This window comes from Stegostoma tigrinum, chromosome 6 (assembly GCF_030684315.1).
Source record: "Stegostoma tigrinum isolate sSteTig4 chromosome 6, sSteTig4.hap1, whole genome shotgun sequence".
Classification (NCBI taxonomy): domain Eukaryota; kingdom Metazoa; phylum Chordata; class Chondrichthyes; order Orectolobiformes; family Stegostomatidae; genus Stegostoma; species Stegostoma tigrinum.
The window spans coordinates 98,655,954-98,678,439 of NC_081359.1; the positions used below are offsets into that span (position 1 = coordinate 98,655,954).

General features: G+C 40.3%; 1 protein-coding gene across 3 annotated transcripts in view; it reads right to left on the bottom strand.

Annotated features, from left to right (window-relative positions):
* Window positions 1-22,486, bottom strand: part of ppp2r3b (protein phosphatase 2, regulatory subunit B'', beta) — a 160,995-nt gene that overhangs the window by 133,929 nt on the left and 4,580 nt on the right. For all 3 annotated transcript variants that reach the window (XM_048533211.2, XM_048533210.2, XM_059646792.1), the window contains exon 2: window positions 18,434-18,924. In XM_048533211.2, the coding sequence (XP_048389168.1) occupies window positions 18,434-18,802 (369 nt within the window). In that variant the 5' untranslated portion in view covers window positions 18,803-18,924. The remainder of the gene's footprint in view (window positions 1-18,433; window positions 18,925-22,486) is intronic.

Sequence of the window (22,486 nt, forward strand, 5' to 3'; positions counted from 1 at the left end):
GTCTCTTCCTTTTAGTTTAAGTAGACATAAAATATCCTGTGGCACTCTGCAAAAGGGAAGCAAGTGCATTCCTAATGGCCTGGCCAACATCACTTAGTCAATATCACCAAGGACAAATCACTTCTACACTTACCATTTGTGAAGTCTTAATTTACTTAACTGCTTGAGCACCTATTTCAAAAGCCAGAGGACAAAACAGCAATAAATGCTGTTTCATTCTCTTTCTTAAATCTCAAACCAGAACACCAAGCTTTATTGCTGGTGGCAACAAACTTTTAAAAGTAAATCCTTAAGAACATCAAGCGATTTTTTAAAAAAGCACCAGCATTTCCTCTACCCAAAATTGTAGTCTATGCATCCAAAAAGACAGTAACAATGAAAGTTCCTAGCATAACATATCATTTGTGCTGATTACTGCTGCACAGACTTCATAGAATCCCAACAGTGTGGAAACAGGCACTTCGGCCCAACAAATCCACATTTGTCCTCACAGCATCCCACCCAGTCCCATCCCCGTACAACTGACCTAATCTACATATCCCCGAATACCACAGACAATTTAGCATGGCGAATCCACCTAGCCTGCACATCTTTGGACTGAGGGGGGAAACCGGAGCATCTGAAAGAAACCCACGCAGACACGGGGTGAACGTCTGTGTCGAGTTTGCATAGTTGCCAGAGGGTGGAATCATAGCCAGGTCCCTGGCGCTGGGATGCAGCAGTGCTAATGACTGAGACACGATGCTGCCCTTGGTGAGCCTGATGTCTTCTGGCATCAAACAGAAATTCTAGACAGTGATAATGGGAACTGCAGATGCTGGATAATCCAAGATAATAAAATGTGAGGCTGGATGAACACAGCAGGCCCAGCAGCATCTCAGGAGCACAAAAGCTGACGTTTCGGGCCTAGACCCTTCGTCTGATGAAGGGTCTAGGCCCGAAACGTCAGCTTTTGTGCTCCTGAGATGCTGCTGGGCCTGCTGTGTTCATCCAGCCTCACATTTTATTATCTCAGAAATGCTAGACAGTTTGTTTCCCACCAAAACAACTGCCCCCTTTTGTGTACTTCATAAAAAGGTAACATTGCAAAGCTCCAAAACAATCAATGGCAGTAATACTTCAACCTCAGAAGCTAACTTATTGAGACACTCTTTTGGTGAAACACCCTGTACTCCCAGGCTTGCCTTGTAGTGGAGAACAAACAGCTCCTGGTCAACGAAAGAGGTGAGTAATTGTTGAGGGGGTGGCAGGGTAAAAGGATGATAATAAAGTTAGTTCACAACTGCTGTCACAGGAGCAAAATAAAACATTGGCCCCAGCTGTAAGCATCTAGCAGATACCAAGTCTTTTCAACATATGCTGCAGATATTTTTCACCTCTTCCATCAAAAGCATCTAAATCTCACGTAACTTTAGGTTGATTCACTTCTCACAGTTGGCTTTAAATCATTAGAAAGACTTTAGGATTTAAGTGAGCAAAATTGATTGTTGCTTTATGTAGGGAAAGACAAAAAAAGTGTTTGACAAGTATGTGTCAACAATTGAGTCTTATAATTTATGGCACCTTACAGCAGCTGAATCATACATTCCATTAGTTTATTTTTGCTACCAAAACTTGGGTAACATACATACTGTATGTTTACACTGAAAAGAGGTATGTGAAGTACTTTGAGCCCTAATGAAATTACATCAAAATACAGCATACATAAAAAAAGACAAGTCAGAAAAAATATTGTTGGAAACAGTGAAAATTCCAGGTCATGGAGCTAAATCAACTATGAATTGGGTGAATACTGTGAATCAAAGTTCAAAGCTCATACTTGTAAAAAGAATACACAGAGAAACACAAGAAAGGAGGAGTGGGACACTCAGATCAGCCCTGAGAGCTTATCATTCAATAAAGATCATGGCTGATTTGGTCTTAGCCTCAACTCCAATTTTCTGTTTACCACAACCATCACTTCCCTACAGTTTTGAGAAGCTATCGCAGCATTGAACACTAAATGATTCAGTCTCCACTGTTCTACGAAATACAAAATTCCAAACAAACATTCATGACATTCTTTGAAGGGAAAATTTGTCCCATCAGTCTTAATTGGAGAACACTTAACCAAAGCTGCTCTTGCCCCAAGCTTCCGGTGGTGAAACATTCAGCCCTTAACCTGTCAAGCCCTCCTTGGAATCTTACTCAGACAGCTTGTTTTAAGTTCCCTTGTTAAAGCAATCTTTGCTTCAAATCTTCCTTCAAAAATGTCCTCTCCACTCATTTAGAGCACTATTTGTCATTCTATCATCTGTTATGCCCTGGTCATGCATCACAATGTGCCACTCATATCACTGATGATGCAATGACTTGAGGCACAATGACACTCTGATTTGTACTGGTAGTTGGCAGCACTGTACCTGAATGATTTCATTGTCACATTTACTTTACAATAAGAACACAACACAGTGAAGCGCTTTCACTTGCTGCCACGATTCGGAATCATTTTAAATCATTTAAGAATAAGTGATTTTTTTTTCCTTAAAGATAGTTCATTAGTCCTTTCCACCATCAACAACACTTGCACTGCATCCCTCCTTCATTGCTCCACCACCATCTACACAAGGTCCAACCAACAAAGTCACTGATCCTCAGGTGCCATCTTTCGCCATTGCCTGTGCCAATCGATATTCAAGTCATGCCTAGCTGCTGGTTCACCTCAATATTGCTGAGGTGCCCTTCCACCACCAGCACCAGACCTAAAATCAATAAACCAATCCTCAGGGGGCCATCATTTGCTGCTATGCCTACCTTGCCGATATCACGTCTGCTGATGGAAGCCACGGATTCCTATGCCAGGTTTTATATTTGCCCTGGAAAAGTAAAGGCTTATTCAGGGTTCACGCCGGATTCTCCTCTGCGTTGGGGCCACTCAAGATATGTTTGAGAGTTGCTCAAGCAGACCTTTAGACCATGGAGGACTTGAAACCACATGTCTGGGCCAGATATAGTAACACTACCATTGCACCATGAGGATGTTCCACAACGTTGAGAGATATTAACTTGTGGTGTGCAGCATCTGCAGGATTTTTGGGATGATGTCATGACTGTAGGGCTGAAACCTGTGGTCAAAAGTCATAGCATTTTCTGAACAGTTCAGTTCAGGTGTTGAAGTAAACACTTTGTTTTTAAAGGTTTATTTTTAAAATTTCTCTGCTGTTTGTGGCTGTACTAGTAAAGAGGCTGCTATGCAGTTTGCTGTAATGTACTCTATAGTACTTCGCTCTTTAATCTATGGCTTAGAAGGGGTGGACACTGGGAAGTTGTTTCCGTTAGGCGGGGAGACTAGGACCCGTGGGCACAGCCTTAAAATTAGAGGGGGTAAATTTAAAATGGAAATGAGATGACATTTCTTCAGCCAGAGTGGTGGGCTTGTAGAATTCATTGCCATGGAGCACAGTGGAGGCCAGGACATTGGATGCCTTCAAGGCAGAAATCGACAAATTCTTGATCTCACAAGGAATCAAGGGCTACGGGGAGAGTGCAGGGAAGTGGAGTTGAAATGCCCATCAGCCATGATTTAAATGGTGGAGTGGGCTTGATGGGCCAAATGGCCTTACTTCCACTCCTATGTCTTATGGTCTTAACTGCAATTTTTTTGAAATACTTTCCTTCAAGCAGGGAACCTGCTTTGTTCCCCTCTCCACTTAAAAACATTTTGTCAAAGTTTGATCATTGAAATGGAGGGCAGGTCTTGATGGCAATGAAAGTTGACTCATGCACTTATTAACTCAGCGATGTGCATAGTGGCTTTTAGTATGCTAAAATAGATTGCATTGCCAATGGGGTCCTGCCCAGCCCAGCACTAACATCATAGCTGGATTCCATGAGAAACACATCTTCAAACAGAATGACACCCAAATTTCTACTCCATACATATTTCTGATGTGAGCAATAACTTTATTATATTCAAATCTGCAGCACAGGAAAGAATATCCTTACATGCCTCAGTAACTTGCTCAAATCCACGTTTGAAGTGTGACAGTCAAAACGAGCTCCCTTTCTCTGATATCAAAGTTGAGAAATCAACCAGGTAGTTCTCTATTCCTGTCTACTATAAACCTACTTTCACTGGTCAGTACACATGTGGGATTCTACAGTTGCACGCAACAAGACAGATCCCATCAGCAACCTCAAATTGAACCTAGGCACTTGATCACCATGCAAGATTAATGCTCAAATTAGGGCACATTAAAGTGAGCCTGTGCAATAATAGCTGCCCTGATCAGATAATTTCTCATTGTGCAAGTCCATGAAATGCTCCAAGGTAGTCCTTTGGTCCTGAAAAGTGACTAGGTTATTACAGATTACCCTGGAAGGAAGACATAGCTCAAAGTTTGAAAAAGCTAGTACCAATGTGAAACAGCTGTGTAGACTCACCATAAGTGAATAGGTTGTTGCTGTCAAGCCGCAAAGGTGTCCTGTGACCACACAAATGAGTAACATGTAGATGCATTTCAGTCCGACTAATGCCAGGAATAGGAGCAAAATTGTAACCAGTCATTGCCCCACCACCGCTAAAAAAAATTCGCAATGTCCCGACCAGAGACAAAGACTCAGGAGGCAGAGATAACAAGGTATAGAGCTGGATGAACACAGCAGGCCAAGCAGCATCAGAGGAGCAGGAAGGCTGACATTTCGGGCTAGACCCTTCCTCAGAAATGAATTTTCTGAAGAAGGATCGAGGCCCAACACGTCAGTCTTCCTGCTCCTCTGATGCTGCTTGGTGTGCTGTGTTCATCCAGCTCTACACCTTGTTATCTCAATCTCCAGCATCTGTAGTTCCTACTGTCTGACTCAGGAGGGAGACAGGGTTCAGGTACGTGGTAGTCTTTATTCTTACTCAAACAATCACTAGTTCATGCAGGGAAGGAGACCAAAGATTCCCTCCAAATCTGGCCTCAAGGTGAGAACTCAATTGTTCCCCTAATCCTTGGCTCAGATCAGAAGAGAGATCAATGGTACTTCGATGTTTACAGTGAAATACAACATTTTTAAACATGGCGTTAAAATAATCACCTACTCTGTTGTCACTGTCTCCTTCCCCTTATTGTATACATCCAAACTTGTGAAATACAATCAATCATGGACACGCCTATGGACAGCCTGAGGTTCCCATGGTCTCATGATGTTTAACAGATATTGTAATCTTGTGATCTCTAGGTCTTTGGATCTTTCTACACATCCTATTAACTCACATTCCAAAGTTACTGGTGTACTCCTTCAGACATGTCCCTGATTTGCTTACCTCAAAAGAACTGGGTGAATTTTGTTGCCCCTGGCATTCCCTTGCTATCTTGATCAAATTCTGTTACTCCTCATTTTCCCACTGTCCTAGTTATTTATAAAAAAAATACAAAAAACAGTTGGCTCTAACTATCCGCTAGAATTCGTAATAGCAACTTTATTACAGAAATTAGTTACACGTAGCTATAAAACTTTATTTCTACTATTAGTACTCTTTAGCTAATGAGTTGTGAGCAATGTGTTTCTTACAGGCTATAATTAAAGGGATGCCTGGCGTAAAGAAAACATTTCCTAAGACTAACTTTTATATCTAGGTTTGAATCTTTTCCCCTAATGCTAATCAGTGTATCTTGTTATACTCATGTATCTAATTACATTGAAATGTAATTATCTGAAGAATCTTTAACTAGAACCTACTTCTTAATATTGTAAATAGTTTCAAAGAAACAACTAATTACTGCAAGATAACTTCAGCTACCGTTTTCACAGCTGCACAACGAGTTAGCCAAAAATGGCACAGCTTATCTTCTGGAACGAGATTTACACCCTTTGTCCAAACTAATGCTGTTCACCTAACGGGGCAACATCCTTCCATTAATGACACCGGAATCACTCTTGTCATCATTTGATGAACTTGTTTGATCCTTCAAATTTTTTTTGAGCCACAATCCCATTATTACAGAAGTTTACCTCCCCCTTCAATGTTTGTTACAAATCTTCAAACTGTCTGTTCTTGGACGTTTTCTCAAACTGTCGCTAATTGTTTGTGCAGAGACAACCTTTTCACCTTGCAGTACCCCTGGTTCAATGATACCATTGTGTTTCACTTAAATACTGCAGCAGGCTTCTAATTCTTGTCAGCCATTTTACATCTTTCAAATAGAACATAGAACATAGAACAGTACAGCACAGAACAGGCCCTTCAGCCCACAATGTTGTGCCGACCATTGATCCTCATGGATGCACCCTCAAATTTCTGTGACCATATGCATGTCCAGCAGTCTCTTAAATGACCCCAATGACCTTGCTTCCACAACTGCTGCCGGCAACGCATTCCATGCTCTCACAACTCTCTGCGTAAAGAACCTGCCTCTGACATCCCCTCTATACTTTCCACCAACCAGCTTAAAACTATGACCCCTCGTGCTAGCCATTTCTGCCCTGGGAAATAGTCTCTGGCTATCGACTCTATCTATGCCTCTCATTATCTTGTATACCTCAATTAGGTCCCCTCTCCTCCTCCTTTTCTCCAATGAAAAGAGACCGAGCTCAGTCAACCTCTCTTCATAAGATAAGCCCTCCAGTCCAGGCAGCATCCTGGTAAACCTCCTCTGAACCCTCTCCAAAGCATCCACATCTTTCCTATAATAGGGCGCCCAGAACTGGACGCAGTATTCCAAGTGCGGTCTAACCAAAGTTTTATAGAGCTGCAACAAGATCTCACGACTCTTAAACTCAATCCCCCTGTTAATGAAAGCCAAAACACCATATGCTTTCTTAACAACCCTGTCCACTTGGGTGGCCATTTTAAGGGATCTATGTATCTGCACACCAAGATCCCTCTGTTCCTCCACGCTGCCAAGAATCCTATCCTTAATCCTGTACTCAGCTTTCAAATTCGACCTTCCAAAATGCATCACCTCGCATTTATCCAGGTTGAACTCCATCTGCCACCTCTCAGCCCATCTCTGCATCCTGTCAATGTCCCGCTGCAGCCTACAACAGCCCTCTACACTGTCAACGACACCTCCGACCTTTGTGTCGTCTGCAAACTTGCTGACCCATCCTTCAATTCCCTCGTCCAAGTCATTAATAAAAATTACAAACAGTAGAGGCCCAAGGACAGAGCCCTGTGGAACCCCACTCACCACTGACTTCCAGGCAGAATATTTTCCTTCTACTACCACTCGCTGTCTTCTGTTGGCCAGCCAATTCTGTATCCAAGCAGCTAAGTTCCCCTGTATCCCATTCCTCCTGACCTTCTGAATGAGCCTTCCATGGGGAACCTTATCAAATGCCTTATTGAAGTCCATATACACCACATCCACAGCTTGACCCTCATCAACCTTACTAGTCACATCCTCAAAAAACTCAATAAGGTTTGTAAGGCATGACCTACCCCTCACAAAGCCGTGTTGACTGTATTTGATCAAGCCATGCTCTTCCAGATGGTCATAAATCTTATCCCTCAAATATGGGCATCCCTTACACCAGGTCTGGTAGATTATAATTAACAACACATCCCTATGGTTGTTCACAATAATGTAAAAGGTACTGACCATACACAATCATACCACACTTATAAAACTTGTAACATAGTGCCTAACATTAGATGTGATTCTGCCATTGGCCAATATTTGCTAGAAAATCCTGAGTGTGCACATACTGCATCTGTTTCAACTCAACAACTGGTGACATTCTTTGGTTCATTTCCCACAGTAATGTTCTGACCAGCGTCAGAGTCAGAGTCAATCTGCCTGGTTTGAAATGTGAACAAAGCCTGACTACTAACTATCACTGATATATGCATTCTCAATAGCAATGTCTCAACCAGAGTCTACTTGCCAACCATTGATCATTTTCCTCTCACAGAGTATGAACGCACTACAAAAGTGAAGTCAAATGGAATCACGACGATGCATCTGATGATCTCAATGTATTCTTGGTTCATTTTGAGCAGAAGTCAGTATAGTGATGTCACCAGCCCTGATGACCTTGGGTGTACCCATCTGCTTCCTTAATGTCCCTTAGGGAAGAAAACCCTTACTGTCCTTACTTTGTCTGGTCTACACATTACTGTAAACTCACAGCAACATGGTTGAATCCTAATCGTTTCTGGGTAAATAAGGATGGGTAACAAATGCTAGCCTAGTCAACAATACTCAGCCCACAAGTAATTAAAAAAAATAAAAAATCTGTTTCACGTATGAAGTTGTCCAGATCCTTCTGTACTGCAGCACTTTGTAGTCTTCCTTCATAATGTGCCTTAGCCTGCAAACAGTGGATAAGCTCACATTTATTCTACATTTGATCTGCTCTATAGTCCTTTGAGAGAAGTTTGCAAATTTTCTATCCCACTACCTTTACACCAAGGTTTTCTAGAATGCAGTTTGCCTCTTCATCCAAGCCATTAATATTAGAATTAATTATAGAATTCAAATAGCTGAGGCCCCAAAGCATCAAGTTTGTATAAGGGATGACCACCAATCTGTCCTGGTCCATCCATATTGATGCAACAGTCAAGAAAGCACATGTCTACTTCCTCAGGAGGCTAAAGGAAATTCAGCATGTCTGTAAAGATGCTTACTAAATTTTAATAGATGCATCATGACTTGGTACGGCAACTGCTCTGCTCAGGACCACAAGAAACTACATAACATCGTTAAAAAAGCCCAGTCCATCACTCCAGCCCAATCTTCCTTCCATTGACTCCATCTATATTTCCGTGTTGCCTCGGAAATGCGGCCAACATAATCAGAGACTTCTCCCACCCTGGTTAGACTCTTTACCAACCTCTTCCATCAGACAGAAGATATAAATGCTTATGCACATATACGAACAGATTCAAGAGCAACATCTTCCCTGCTGCTATTAGACTTCTGAATGCATCTTTCAAATTTTTTAATTTAATGTTGATCTCGCTGTTTGTGTGGCGGCTACAGCCATAATACTGTGTTCCGTGCTCTGTTCCACTACCCTTATGCGCTTTGTGTGGCATGATCTGCCTGTGCTGCATGCAAAACAAAAAACTTTTCACCCAGGTACATGTGACAATAACAAAAATCAAGAAGTTGTGGCATACTACTAATTACAAAGTTTTGATATGACAATGACTCGCTTATTCCAAGTCTGTTGCCCGTTAGTTCAACAATGCTCTCATAATGCTAATATAGTACTCCCCACATCTCAAGCACTCACCTTTTATGCAACACAATAGTGGATGTCTTTTATTCCCGGTTAACCATCAAACTTATTACATCCTCAGTACTCTCAAACTCAAAACAATTTCTCTCCACATTACCACATTATTCTGACTATATTATAGTTTTAATTTTTCTGCTACTACTTCCCTAACAATGTATTCTCCCGATGTCAGATGTTAGAATAATTAGAAGTTTCCTGCATTATTTCCCTCTTTTCTCGAAAGAGTGGCTTACATTTGTAGTTTTGAATTCACTAGGACTATTCCAGAATCTAGGAAATTTTAGAAATTTCTTGTCAATCACTACAGCCATTTTTTTTTGTTAAGAACTTAGGATCCAGGCAGCAGGTGCAGAGGACACCATCAGCTTGGTGTCTCAATAGTTTGCCTAGTAACTTCTCACCTGGTGATAATAAACATTTCCAGTTCCTCACCACCCCGTCCAACCTTTTGCCGCAATTTTCCATTATTATTGTGATGCTTTCAATATCTTTTAAAGTGAAAGCAGGTTAAAACTAATTCTTCAAAGTACATTCCTCAGTGTTACTGGATCAAAATCCTGGAATCCTCTCCTGAATGGCACTGTGGGTCTACTTATACCAGTTCAAGGTAGCAGCTCACTATCAGAGATAATGGATGCTCCAGCATCTGCAGTTCCCAAGATAACAAAGTGTGTAGCTGGATGAACACAGCAGGCCAAGCAGCATCTCGGGAGCACAAAAGCTGACGTTTCGGGCCTGGACCCTTCATCAGAGCGGTCTAGGCCTGAAACGTCAGCTTTTGTGCTCCCGAGATGCTGCTTGGCCTGCCGTGTTCATCCAGCTACATACTTTGTTATCTCAGCAGCTCACTATCACCTTCTCAAGGACAACCGAGAATGGGCAAAAAATGTTACTGCAGCAAGTGAGGCTCACGTCCCATGAATAAATTTAAATTTTCACTTCACTATTTCCCATTAATTGTCCAGTATCATCATCTGAGGAAGAAAGATTTACTTTAAATACTGTCTTCCTTTTTAGATATTTTGAAGCTCTCGTAGAAGTCTGCTTTTGTACTTCTCACTGGTTTACTAAATTGACTTCTTCACCCCGACCCTTTGCTTTCTCATTCACCCTTTTCTGGTTTCTAAAAATTTTGCCCAAACTTCTTTTGACCAGCAATCTTCTGAACATCACTTGCCTTTTGTTTCTATTTGACATTTCTTTAATTAGCCACAGATGTTTTAACATCGGAGTCTTTTCCCAATGGAATACCTTTGTTGTATTTAATGTCTGCAACTGCTCATCTACCATCTTGACTTTAAACAAATTTATTTTTCCAGTCTACTTTAGACAACTGGTAGCTTTGTAACTGACTTTTTGATAGCAATAGAAAATGGGTGGAAAAAAAAGTACGAGAATACTCATTCTACTCACCAACATTAATAACAATCCTGTCCACAGTCTTTGGTTTATAACTGAGAACCGTCATAAATTATTCAGTGATCTTGAAAGGAGGGGAGAAAATGTTTTCCCTTAAAGGATGATATCCAACAACCACGCAAAAAAAAGTCAAAATACAAACGCAATTTCAACATTTCCGTACATGACACTGCACAAACCTCAAGTTGCCAAAAAAGACAGTAAAGCAAAATTAAATATCTGATAATAGCAATACTTTATTTGAAGCCAGAACTTCAGGAAATAAAACTTCAGAACAGTTTGAACAATTAATGCTATCAAACACTACAATTTCAAAAGACCAACTCCCTCTATTTGATTTTTAGTACATATGCTGTACATTAAACACATTAAAACCAAAAAATCCACAGCAGTCTATGGTGAAAACTAGATGCATGGCACACCAACCACACTGCAAATGTGACAAAACAAAGAAAGATCACTGTCATCTCCATTTATACATCATTAAAAGACACAGTATTGTTGTGGCTGCATTACTGGGATAGCATTTCAGGGACCAGGATGAACAACCCAGAGATAGAGCGAGGTCACACCCCATCATGGCAATTGGAAAATTTGCTTTCATTTTTAAAAACAAAATAGGGAATTAAAAAGCCAATATCAGCAAGCGCCCATGAGGCTGATGGATTATTGGAGAAGAAAGGAAATCTGTTGTGCTTATCTTGTGACTTATATGCAATTTCGGTCCCACAACGTGTGTGACTCTTAACTGAACTGAGTGGTCTAGTAAGCCTGTCAATTGTGTTAAGTCTGCTACAAGAATAGTCGGCCACAGTTCAGAGTGACTCTTCACTATTTCCTCAGGGCAATTATGGATCCCAAAAGGAAAAAAAACACCCCCTAGAGTCACAATCTGAAACTTTACTCAGTAAACGGATCTCAGTACAATGTATGAGAACACTAGGCATTTAACAATTAAAAAAGGACTGTTAACCAACTAAGGGACTCAGATGAATGAACAGTCGTGTTAAGTTTTATTTCCCCCAACAATCTGATATTTATTCACTGGAATAATGTACTGCTCTTATTCCTCTATCAACGATTACTTACTACACGTTACAACTATTTTTTAGCTGCATTCTTTAAAGCAATATTGAAAATGACAGAAACATGGTTTAATATTGTTTTGCTTCAGTATCTTTGGCATTCATTTGCAATAAAATCAGTCAAAGCATCAATAATTGCACCAATCCAGTCAGATCTTACCAGACTTGACCTGAATAATGGCTGAAAGTCATCTGCACAAATTTGGCGATGAAAGTTAGGTGCCATCATAGACAGTGTAGATGATAGACTATCAATATCCCTTTGTAATTTTAGGCAAAGCAAATGTCCAAAACTGGAAGATGAAGTTCAACGTAAGCAAGTGTGAGGTTATCCATTTTGGGCCGAGAAAGGATAGATCGGGGTACCTTTTAGATGATATGAAGTTAAATATAGTGGATGCCCAAAAAGGCTTGGGTGTTCAGTTATAAATATCTTTAAAGTGTCACAAACAGGTACAGAAGATATGGTTTTTATTATCTGGAGGACTGGAGTACAAGGATGCACAAGTTATGCTGCAGTCATGCAAAACACTGGTTGCAGCCCACTTAAGTACTATGGGCAGATCTTGGCACCACACCTTAGGAAGGAAATATGCTGGCCAACGTGACAAGCTGTCTGGCATGATACCTGCACAGAGATAAGGCAATTCAGGAATGCAGTTAAGTCTGCATTTTCTGAAAGATGCAACAATATACAAACAAGCAAGGCAGAGAAAATGTAAGCATCAAGACAGGCAGAGTGTTTGGAGAAAACAAGCTCCACTCAAAACAAAAATCAGGAAGATGGCCATATGCCAAATACCAAATACATCTGCTCTCTGTGTTAAGACTAAAAAGAGGAGAGCAGTCAGTATCAGCATTGTAGATCCTGCATGAAACAGTGGCAGGAGGGGCTTGGGCTTACGATACCAGTTTAGTTGTTGCAGTGAAGTCTGCAATTCATCATGTGGGAGTTGCAGTATCAGTGAACAGTGGCTAGGGAATCTGATCACTTTCAGGGTTGCATTTGTCAACAAACCTGTTAAATGAAAGTTTAAACATATAGATTTATAAAATCACGAGGGGCATGGATAAAGTGAATAGCCAAGGGTGGGGGAGCCCAAAACAAGAGGGTATTAGTTTAAGGTGGGAGGGGAAGATCTAAACAAAAGACCTGAGTGGATAGCATGAGCTGCCACAGGAAGTGTTGATAGAAGGTACAATTGCAGCATTTAACAAGGCATCTGGATGAGTGTATGAACAGAAAGTGCTTAAGAGGGATATGAGCCAAATGTTGGCAAATGGGCCTGGTAAAAACAAAAATAAAACACAACAAAAGACCCGAGAGACACACTGTTCTAATGAACCTGATGGGTGCCTGCCCCTGTGAGCAAAATGGCCTGGCAGTAGCATTGTAAAGTGGTGGTACATTCGAAACTGCCACACTGAACAGGCAAACTGCATTCCCAGCTCGTCCAAAATGTGTTGTGATGACATGGCAAGACTGGTGCATGTCAAATGCCATGGGCCACATGCTGTCAATGCCCATGGAGCATACAGGGGTATTGAGGGCTGCCGGCCAAGATGGAGGTCCTCAAAAGCAAGCAGCAAGTTGGGGCAACAGGTACCTACTGACCTTTATGCTGGGAATTGTCTAGTTTTTTTCCTCTGCTTACAGGGGGAGAATAGGAAGCTGCACATAAATGAGGCAAAACTAACGAGTACTATGAGATATAAATATACACAAATACACGTTTTGCCCTCACCCACAGAAGTTAAATTTTACTGTTCAAACTTTGGGCAGGAAAATACAAGACAGTGTCAAGAATCTTAAATTTCCCATCTTGCAACATTTTCTCAGCTAACTTATCACTGCCCACTGTCCAGAGGTTGAGAAAATTCAGTGATGTCAAACTTGACTTTGTGAAGAATGCACATTGCGCAATTGGCAATGTTGTTACAGAATTTAGTATAAAATGGAATAGATGTAGAATTTGACATTTTCAATTTGGCAAGACTAAGAGTGGACGTTTAGCAGTCAATGTCCTATGGTATTAATAAAACAGAAGAAAGAAAAAGGTTGCAACTATAAAAGATTGAGACAGGCATTTGTAGTTTTTCTTGGATCTTTTCCAGAACAGCAAAGGGATGTTACGAAGCAGAAACAGATTAAAAGATAGCAAAAATTGTGAAGAATGCAGAAGAAAAAATTATTTAAAAATCAACCCTCATCTAATGTTATATCTCAAAACCAACATTATTGACTTTTGGTTTACTGGATGTATTTCTAACCAGCCAAAATACATATTCCCATGGATTTGAATGACTTATCAAAATATTTAGAAACACAAGTTTCAGAACTAGTCATTTAGCCTCTCAAGCTATCTTTGCAGTGGCCGATTTTTAAGCTAAATATTAACAATTGAGCACCTGCTGCTTTTTGTGGAAGTGACTCAATATTATTGATGAGTAAAATGGCATTTCCTGAAAGAGTCCTTCCTTTTAAACAAAAAGAAAAAAGACAGACCTTGGGGCTTTCATAACTTTCCTCAAATCGTGCTTTTAGAAAAACAGTGTAACTGCCATCAAGAAAATACAACAGGAACAGGTACAAAAACGTGAGAACCAATTATAGTAAGAAAAGTTTTGATACTAATTAAAACATAGCTGACATCTTGAGTATAAATCACTATGTGACGTCAATAACCAAGTGAACGGAGTGGAGGTTTTCCTGCACATATACATAAGGCCCGTGCACTGATGACCACAATCTCAACTTGTGCGTGTGCGTGCGTGTACTAAAAAGGACCAAGAACAGTGTGCTTGATAATACATCTAATAAAAGACAATAGTAAAATTACTTTTTAAATATTCCTCTACACACACCACTTTTGTCTGACATTTGCAATGGAACAAGACCAAATGAGAGATTTATCTTTTCTAAGCAATGCAGAAAATTACTTATTTGGAAAACAGATGGGGTAAATGAAGGAACAGAAATACAAAAGTTCCTTACAAAGATATCCCTGGTATATTATTTCAACTTATCACCTCTTGAATAGGCTGTAACTATCAATACACAAATGCTAAATACCCTTGCCTTCTCAAATAACAACTACTATGTCAGAAATTACCAGGGATCTGATCTGATTAGAATCAGCTGTCCTAAGTGCTTTTATTAGACGCAATGTTCTTGCCATGCTACACCAGTGGCAAATATAGTACAAAACCAGAATGTGTGCGACAAAACAAATATAGGGCCAATTCAGGAATCATGTTGAGCAGTACAAATATAGACCCGATTCCGAATTTGTGTGAATGGTTTAGGTACATACGATAGAGGCCTGAAAAATTTATGTTGTATAATGTAACTGCCTTTTACAAATCCTCAAAACACCCAATTAAACATAATCTTTCAAGCAACTTGAGGACAGTTTCAAATACTAAACAGGCAAAGGGAATACATTTTTTTCTGTAACAAGAGAAAGCCATAGGAGCTAAATTTAAAATCTTCCTTACTGAATAGGCTACAGTTAGGATTATTTCCAAGAAAATAACTAAAAATATTAAAATCAAAAACACCTTGTTCACTAATGTAAATATTCTCCACTTGCCTGAGTAGATGCAGTTCCAAAACCACTCAAGAAGATAGATACCATAAAAACAGCTTGTATGTCACCATACCAAAAAAAAATTCATTCCCTTCATGATGTTCAACAGCATTAGAGTGCACTATCTACAAGATGTCCTGCAGAAATTCTCCAAGGCTCTTTACACCTCACCTTCCAAATCCACAACAACTTCCATCTAGAACGACAAAGGTAGCATTTACATGACAACATAACCACATTCGAGTCACACACCATCCTGACTTGGAAATAATATCACCGTATCTTCAGTGTTGCTGGGTCAAAATCCTAGAACTTCCAAATTAATAGCATTTTGAATTTATGTGAACCAACTGGATTGCAACAACTTCAAGTGACAGCTCACCATCACCTTCAGGTGCAAAGAGGAATGGGTAACAAATGCTGGCCCAACCTGTGATGTCCACGACCCCAGAATGAATAAAAAAGAGTGAAGGTAATTATATTGGAGTACAAGTCAAAGCAGTATACTAGAGCCAAGCATCAACATGACAGAAATTTCAGAAAACCAACAATTCCCAAAGTTCTTGCAAGAATCTAACACCTGAACATTGTGCAGCTAGAAGTAAAATCTATAACTGCACAACTCTATCCCCATACAATCTCAAGCCACTTTTGCTTTCTGACTGCAGATAATAGATGGGTGTCACTGGCAAGTTCAGCACTTGTTGTCCAGCCCTGATTACCGAGCCATCTCACAGGGAAAAGGCAGCTAAAAGTCAACCATTTTGCTGCGGGTCTGGGGTCATATACAGACCAGGCCTGGTAAGGATGTGGGTGAACTAGACAGGTTGTTACGATGTTTGTTGACAGTTTCACAGTCATCATTACGAACACCGTATTCTTCTGGAACTGAAAGCTAAATTTCACCAGTTACCATCCCCTCTAGATTTTGGGGAGATAGTGGCTTGATCACAACGTCACTCAACTAGTAATCCAGAGGCCTAGGCAATTGTTCTAGAGGCATAGGTTGAAATCCTAAATGACAACTACCGAAACTAAAATTAAATTAACTCATTCCTCCCCAATATAGGTCTTTCATTTCCAATATTTGTTTACTTTTGTTGGCCCAAGGCCAACAAGCTACAGTTGGAATTCTAGTTAAGCCCACCTGCACCAAGGTGGTCAGAATATACTTATGTCAGTGAAATTCGATTATTACAAATTATTTTTAATAGCTTTAAAGAGTTCAGACAACTTTTTCCCCTCCCAATTCACAAGGATGAGATTAAAAAGAAATTATAGTAGAAAATACTGGAAGAATTTATAAATAGCCAGCAAAAATTAGATCCAAAGCACCTGTTCTGTGGTTCATACTCTACATTTCCTCAGAGCTCTTTAAACAATTAAAACACTTACATTTTGTTCCACCTCTTCGACATTTAAGCCAAATTTTACTTTCTTCCTGCACCTTGGAATTAGTTGTTCAGATGACTGCCTATCTCCATCACTCCAGCCCAACACTGACCATCAGGAAAATGACTATACGGCTGATTTTAGCAAAAGCAGAACAAAGGCTAAAATCCGGAGTGCTTTTTTTTAAAAAAAAGTTCTGTAAAATTGAGAGGCAATGAGTTTAAATTCTATATGGTAGTTATGACTGGAATTAACCATTGCTCTTGCCCCATCACAACTAGGATGCCGAGGATCCAAATTACTCCACCTGAAAAAATAGCTACAGCTTGCACAAAAAGATTAAAAAGGAGAATTGTATTGTCCTACATAGTTTTATCATCCATGGAGGAGAGCATCAGCAGTTTTTCTGAATCAAAAAGGTACAATATATGGAATAATTGCATAGAATGTATTTGAACAACTAATTGCATGTAATTATGGTCCCAAGAGCATACCATTCAATTTGCAGGAACATAGGATTAGGAAGAGGCAATCCAGACCCTTGGGACTGCTATATCATTCAATTAAATCACGGTTGATCAACTTCATTTTCCCACATTTGCTCAAAATTCCCAAACAAAAAATTCAGATTCAGAAATTAATGTACATACAAATCCATTGTAAGTCAAGACTTTTCTCTTGGTAACCCGTACACATTTTCTGCAACTTTTCACTTGTACTATTACTGCAACGTAAGTGTGCTTGCTCAAGAAGAGAAAATACGTTCTATGTCTTAGGGAGCTAAGAGCCGTCAACACCATATTCAGGGGAAAACGTCTTCTGTTGTCTATTCTGGGTGCTAAAATATTTTAGCTAATTAACAAAACAAGTGAATGCACTCATGAATTCAAGGAAGGATGGATCATGGATGAGTGCTCTGAAATGCAAAAGGCAAGATTTTTAAAAAGTCAAAAAATTAACATCAAATCTTTGGAAGTAAAGAAGTTGCAAACAAAGATAAATTCAGAACAGTGTTTCGGCAGCACAAAAAAATGGTAAAAGCAGTTTAGATATTTGCTAGATGGAAAAAAAATCAACGAAGGGTAAAAACACTATTTTCTTTTAACAAACTAATAGGGGAGAATTAACTTGAACATGTCTCATATTTTGAAAATCATAGTTGGCATTCTCTGAAGCTTCACTCAGTAACAACAAACTTATTCAAGACTCATCTAAATTCTGTCACAAAAACTGCAACTATCCTCACTGCATTCTAAATAATTTAACTAGGATGAGACGTTCTGTCCCACTTCAATCTCCCCAGTTCAACATCCTTAGCACAATTTTCACACTTAGAATTCAACACTGTTGGGGATTCCATCTCTACTGTCTTAATCATCCATCATTCCACCAAGAAACTCTGAAACTATCTTTCCTAATCTCACCATTGCATCATTAACTTTGAGGGCTGCTATTTCTCCTACTCCTACAGTAAACCTGAAGGGTTGATTGGCAAGTTTTGAGTTCATATTGTGATCAGCAAATTTACCTTAGATTTGAGATGGAACTTTTATGGCTGTACGGGCTCAGTAATACATTATATTCATTTGTTGGCCAATCATGGGAGAACCTCAGCTAAAAAAAAACACCTCAATTTGGTAAGAGATTTTCTAAAAACAAAAATCAAACAATATTCAACCTTTTTCTTAACAGAAGAAAAATTGAAGTTTGAAGTGAAAACCATGCAAAACTTACAGCTTTAATCCCTGATGATCTCCTTGTTGTTCGAGTATTTAATCCGTTTCTTGGACTCAAAACGGTGCCAGATGGGAGAGCTGAAGTAAGCTGGGATGGAGGACTTGAACAAAATTTAGATGTCACTAAAGGGGAAGTAGAGTAACTCAATACGTTCAATTCGGAGCTGGAATGTTTGTTGTTATTGCTTACAGTTGGAGGTTGGTCATTTGATGTATCACCAATGCCTACCTCAATTGTTTCACCAGACTCTATTCGTTTCAGGTAATCTTTCAGCATGGACTGTGTCGTCGTCTCACTCAACCAATAGAGGAAGAGTTCATCAACTTTCATTTTAAGAATTGGTTGCAGAACTGGTGCGGCAGGCATTGTAGCCCAATTCAGGATGTATCAAAAACCAAGATTTTGTTGGGAGCTGTTTACAATGACTTGTCTACGGAAAACAAATTCTTGTTTGGTCTTCCTCCACTTTAGCCAAGTTAAAAAAACTCCTGAGAAAAGAAAACAAAGGTTTTGTTGAAAAGTCTGCTCTGCATGTTTCTGCCACTACTTATTTCTGCTAGCTTCATTTGACAAGTAAGACAAACAATCCATTTTGCAACTGGTATCTAATAAAATACTAGAATCATGCAAACTGCAAACAAGAAGAATTTTAGGGAACACATCTTATTTTTCCCTCCTGTGGAAAGTAAGCCAGGGATTAGCATCATAGAACAGTTACAATACAAGAAGTCATTCAGCCTGTTAAGTCCATAGCAGGTCTTCAACAAGAAGTGAGAAGTTTCCTTTCATCACTGCCTTGCAGTTATTTTCCACTTTAAGGGCTAACCAACTCTCCCTCGAAAGTCACAAGTGAACTAATCCCCACAATAATCCACAGGTCAAAATTAAAGGAGCATCTGAAAGGTTGCGGGAATGAAAGAGATTGTGACATGAAGGGCCATTGTCATCTGAAAACAAGAATGAGAGTTTTCAAACTGAGGCAGTTCTAATCAATGTAGATCAGCAAGCTGGGGTGATGGTTGGGCGGGGGGTGGTGGTGGTGGTGATTGCTGAATGAGACTTGGTATGAGCAAAGCCACAGATGGCCTTAGGTTTACATGGATTAGAAAATAAGGAATAAGTGTTGGGGAAAAATAATTCAAGGCTACAAGTAAAAAAAGACATGAAAAGATGGCTTCAGCAGCACAGAAACTGAGACAGGGACAGTGTTGAGTTATGTTGTGAAGATGTAAATAAGGTGGCCTCACCAATAGCCTGGTTATGTAATTGGAAAATAACAAGGTTAAATATCACATTAGTATAGTGAACAGTACGGTTCAACCTAAAACTGCCTGCAGGGAGAGAAATGGAGTGAGCAACCATACAAGGAAGGCAAGTGCTTCAGTGAAGGAATCTGCTACTTGTATCTGGTCAAATGTTCATGCAATGCTAGTTTCATACAAGTGAAACATGTCCATAGGCCATTAAAGGATGACCTGCGATCAGTCCATTCATCCACATACCAAAAGTTTCTTTAAGCTAATAATATCTGAAGACCAAGAGTAGACCAGTTAATTGACGATGCACTAGCCAGCTAAACAACTGCTGTGTGATAAGAGGTGGGTGCGGATGGGTGTACATGTCCCAGACCTGAAGGTAGCAGGACAGGTGAACAGCAAACAGTTTCCACTGTTTACTTTAACGGGATAAAGTAAAAGAGCAAGGAGGTGGTGTTGAGCTTGTACATGATACTTGTTAAGACTTCAGTTGGAGTGTAGTTGTGGATACAACATTATAGAAAAGACATGAATGCATTAGAAACAGTGCAGACATGGTTCGCAAGAACGGTGCAAGGGATGAGAAATTTTAGTTTATGAGGACAGATTTAAGAAGTTGTAAATGTTCTTCTTGGAGAAAAGGTAGTGGAGAGGAAATTTGATACGAGGTTTTCAAAATCATGAGGGGATTGGATAGAAAAGTTGTTCTAAGCCTGTAAAAGAGAAAGAGAACAAGATGGCATAGATTTAAAGCATTGGGCAAACAAAGCAAGGGTGATGCCTTCAAGGAGACATCAAGTGATTATCTGAATAGAAATGGTAAGCAGGGATATGGGGGGGGGGGGGGGGGGGAGGTGGGCAAGTGAAGGCAGAAGATTACCTACTGCCAAGAGAACTAGTACAGGTTTGATGGGTTGAATAGCCTCCTACACTAACAATTCTGTATAAAAAGCAAAACCAAAAGATTGCCGGAAGTCTGGAAAGAAATACTTGCTGGAAAATCTCAGCATGTCTGGAAACATCTGTACAAAGACAGGTTTAACGTTTTGAGTCCAGTGACCCTTCTTCAGAAGAGTATTTGCCCCCCTTTTCCTTTCCAGTGTAAAGGATCACAAGATGCAACAACTACTCTGACTTCATCCTCTCTACCAAACCCATCTCCTGTCAAGAGGAAAAAGCAATTCTGAAGGGTCACCAGATCTGAAACTTTAGCACTGCTTTCTTTCCACTGATGCTGCCAGACCTGCTGAGATTTTCAAGCAACTTCTCTTTTTGTTTCACATTTCCAGCACCCACAGTGGGTTTTTTTTTAAATTCACTCTTGGGATGTGGGTATTGCTGGCTGATCAGCATTTATTACATGTCCCTAGTTGCACTTAAGGCAGCAATGGTGAACTGCCTTCTTGAACCATTACAGTCCACATGCTGGATGAAGAACCACAGTGTCCTTAGGGAGTTGCAGGATTTTGACCCAGTTATAATGAAGGAATGATGAATTATTTCCAAGTCAAGATGGTGAGTGGGTTGGAGGGGAACTTGCACATGGTGGTGTTCCCATGTATATATTACCCTTGTTTTGGCTTTGCAAGGTGCTGTCTAAGAATCTTTGGTGAATTTCTGCAGTGCATCCTGTTAGATAGTACATACTGCTGCTACTAAACAGCAGTGGAGGGAGTGGATATTTATGGATGAGGTGTCAATCGAGCTGTCTTTTTTTGTCCTGTTTGGTGTCAAGCTCAGTGTTGTTGGAGCTGCACCCATCCAGGCAAATTGGGAATATTCCAAATTATTCCTGATTTGTGCCTTGGAGATGGTGGACAGGCTGTGGGGAATCAGGACGGGAGTTATTTGCCACAATATTCCTAGCCTCTGACCTGCTCTTATAGCCAGTGCTGATTTGGGGCTTCTGGTCAATGACAACCACTATGATGTTTCAGTGATTCTAACGGAACTGAACATCAACGGGCAGTGGTTACATTGTCATTCCCCAGCATTTGTATGGCCCAAAATATTACTTGCCACTTGTCAGCTCAAGCCATATTGTCCCAGATCTTGTTGCATTTGAACACAGACTTCAGTATCTGAGAAGTTGTGAATGGTACTGAACATTATTTGCTGATCATTGCACATTCCCATTTCTGAACCTTATGTTGGAAGCAAGGTCATTCAGAAAGTAACTGAAGATGGTTGGACCTTGGACACTACTCAGGAATTCCTGTGGAAATGTGTTGGAGTTAAGATGACTCACTTTCAACAATGTCTCCTAACTACCAGCTATGACTTCAACTAGCAGAAAGCTTGTCCTGACTCCCATTTATTTCAATGATAATGGGAACAGCAGATGCTGGAGAATCCAAGATAATGAAATGTGAGGCTGGATGAACACAGCAGGACCAGCAGCATCTCAGGAGCACAAAAGCTGACGTTTCAGGCCTAGACCTTTCATCAGAGAGGGGGATGGGGAGAGGGTTCTGGAATAAATAGGGAGAGAGGGGGAGGCGGACCGAAGATGGAGAGAAAAGAAGATAGGTGGAGAGAAGAGTATAGGTGGGGAGGTAGGGAAGGGATAGGTCAGTCCAGGGAAGACAGACAGGTCAAGGAGGTGGGATGAGGTTAGTAGGTAGGAGATGGAGGTGCGGCTTGGGGTGGGAGGAAGGGATGTGAGAGAGGAAGAACAGGTTAGGGAGGCAGAGACAGGTTGGACTGGTTTTGGGATGCAGTGGGGGGAGGGAAAGAGCTGGGCTGGTTGTGTGGTGCAGTGGAGGGAGGGGACGAACTGGGCTGGTTTTGGGAT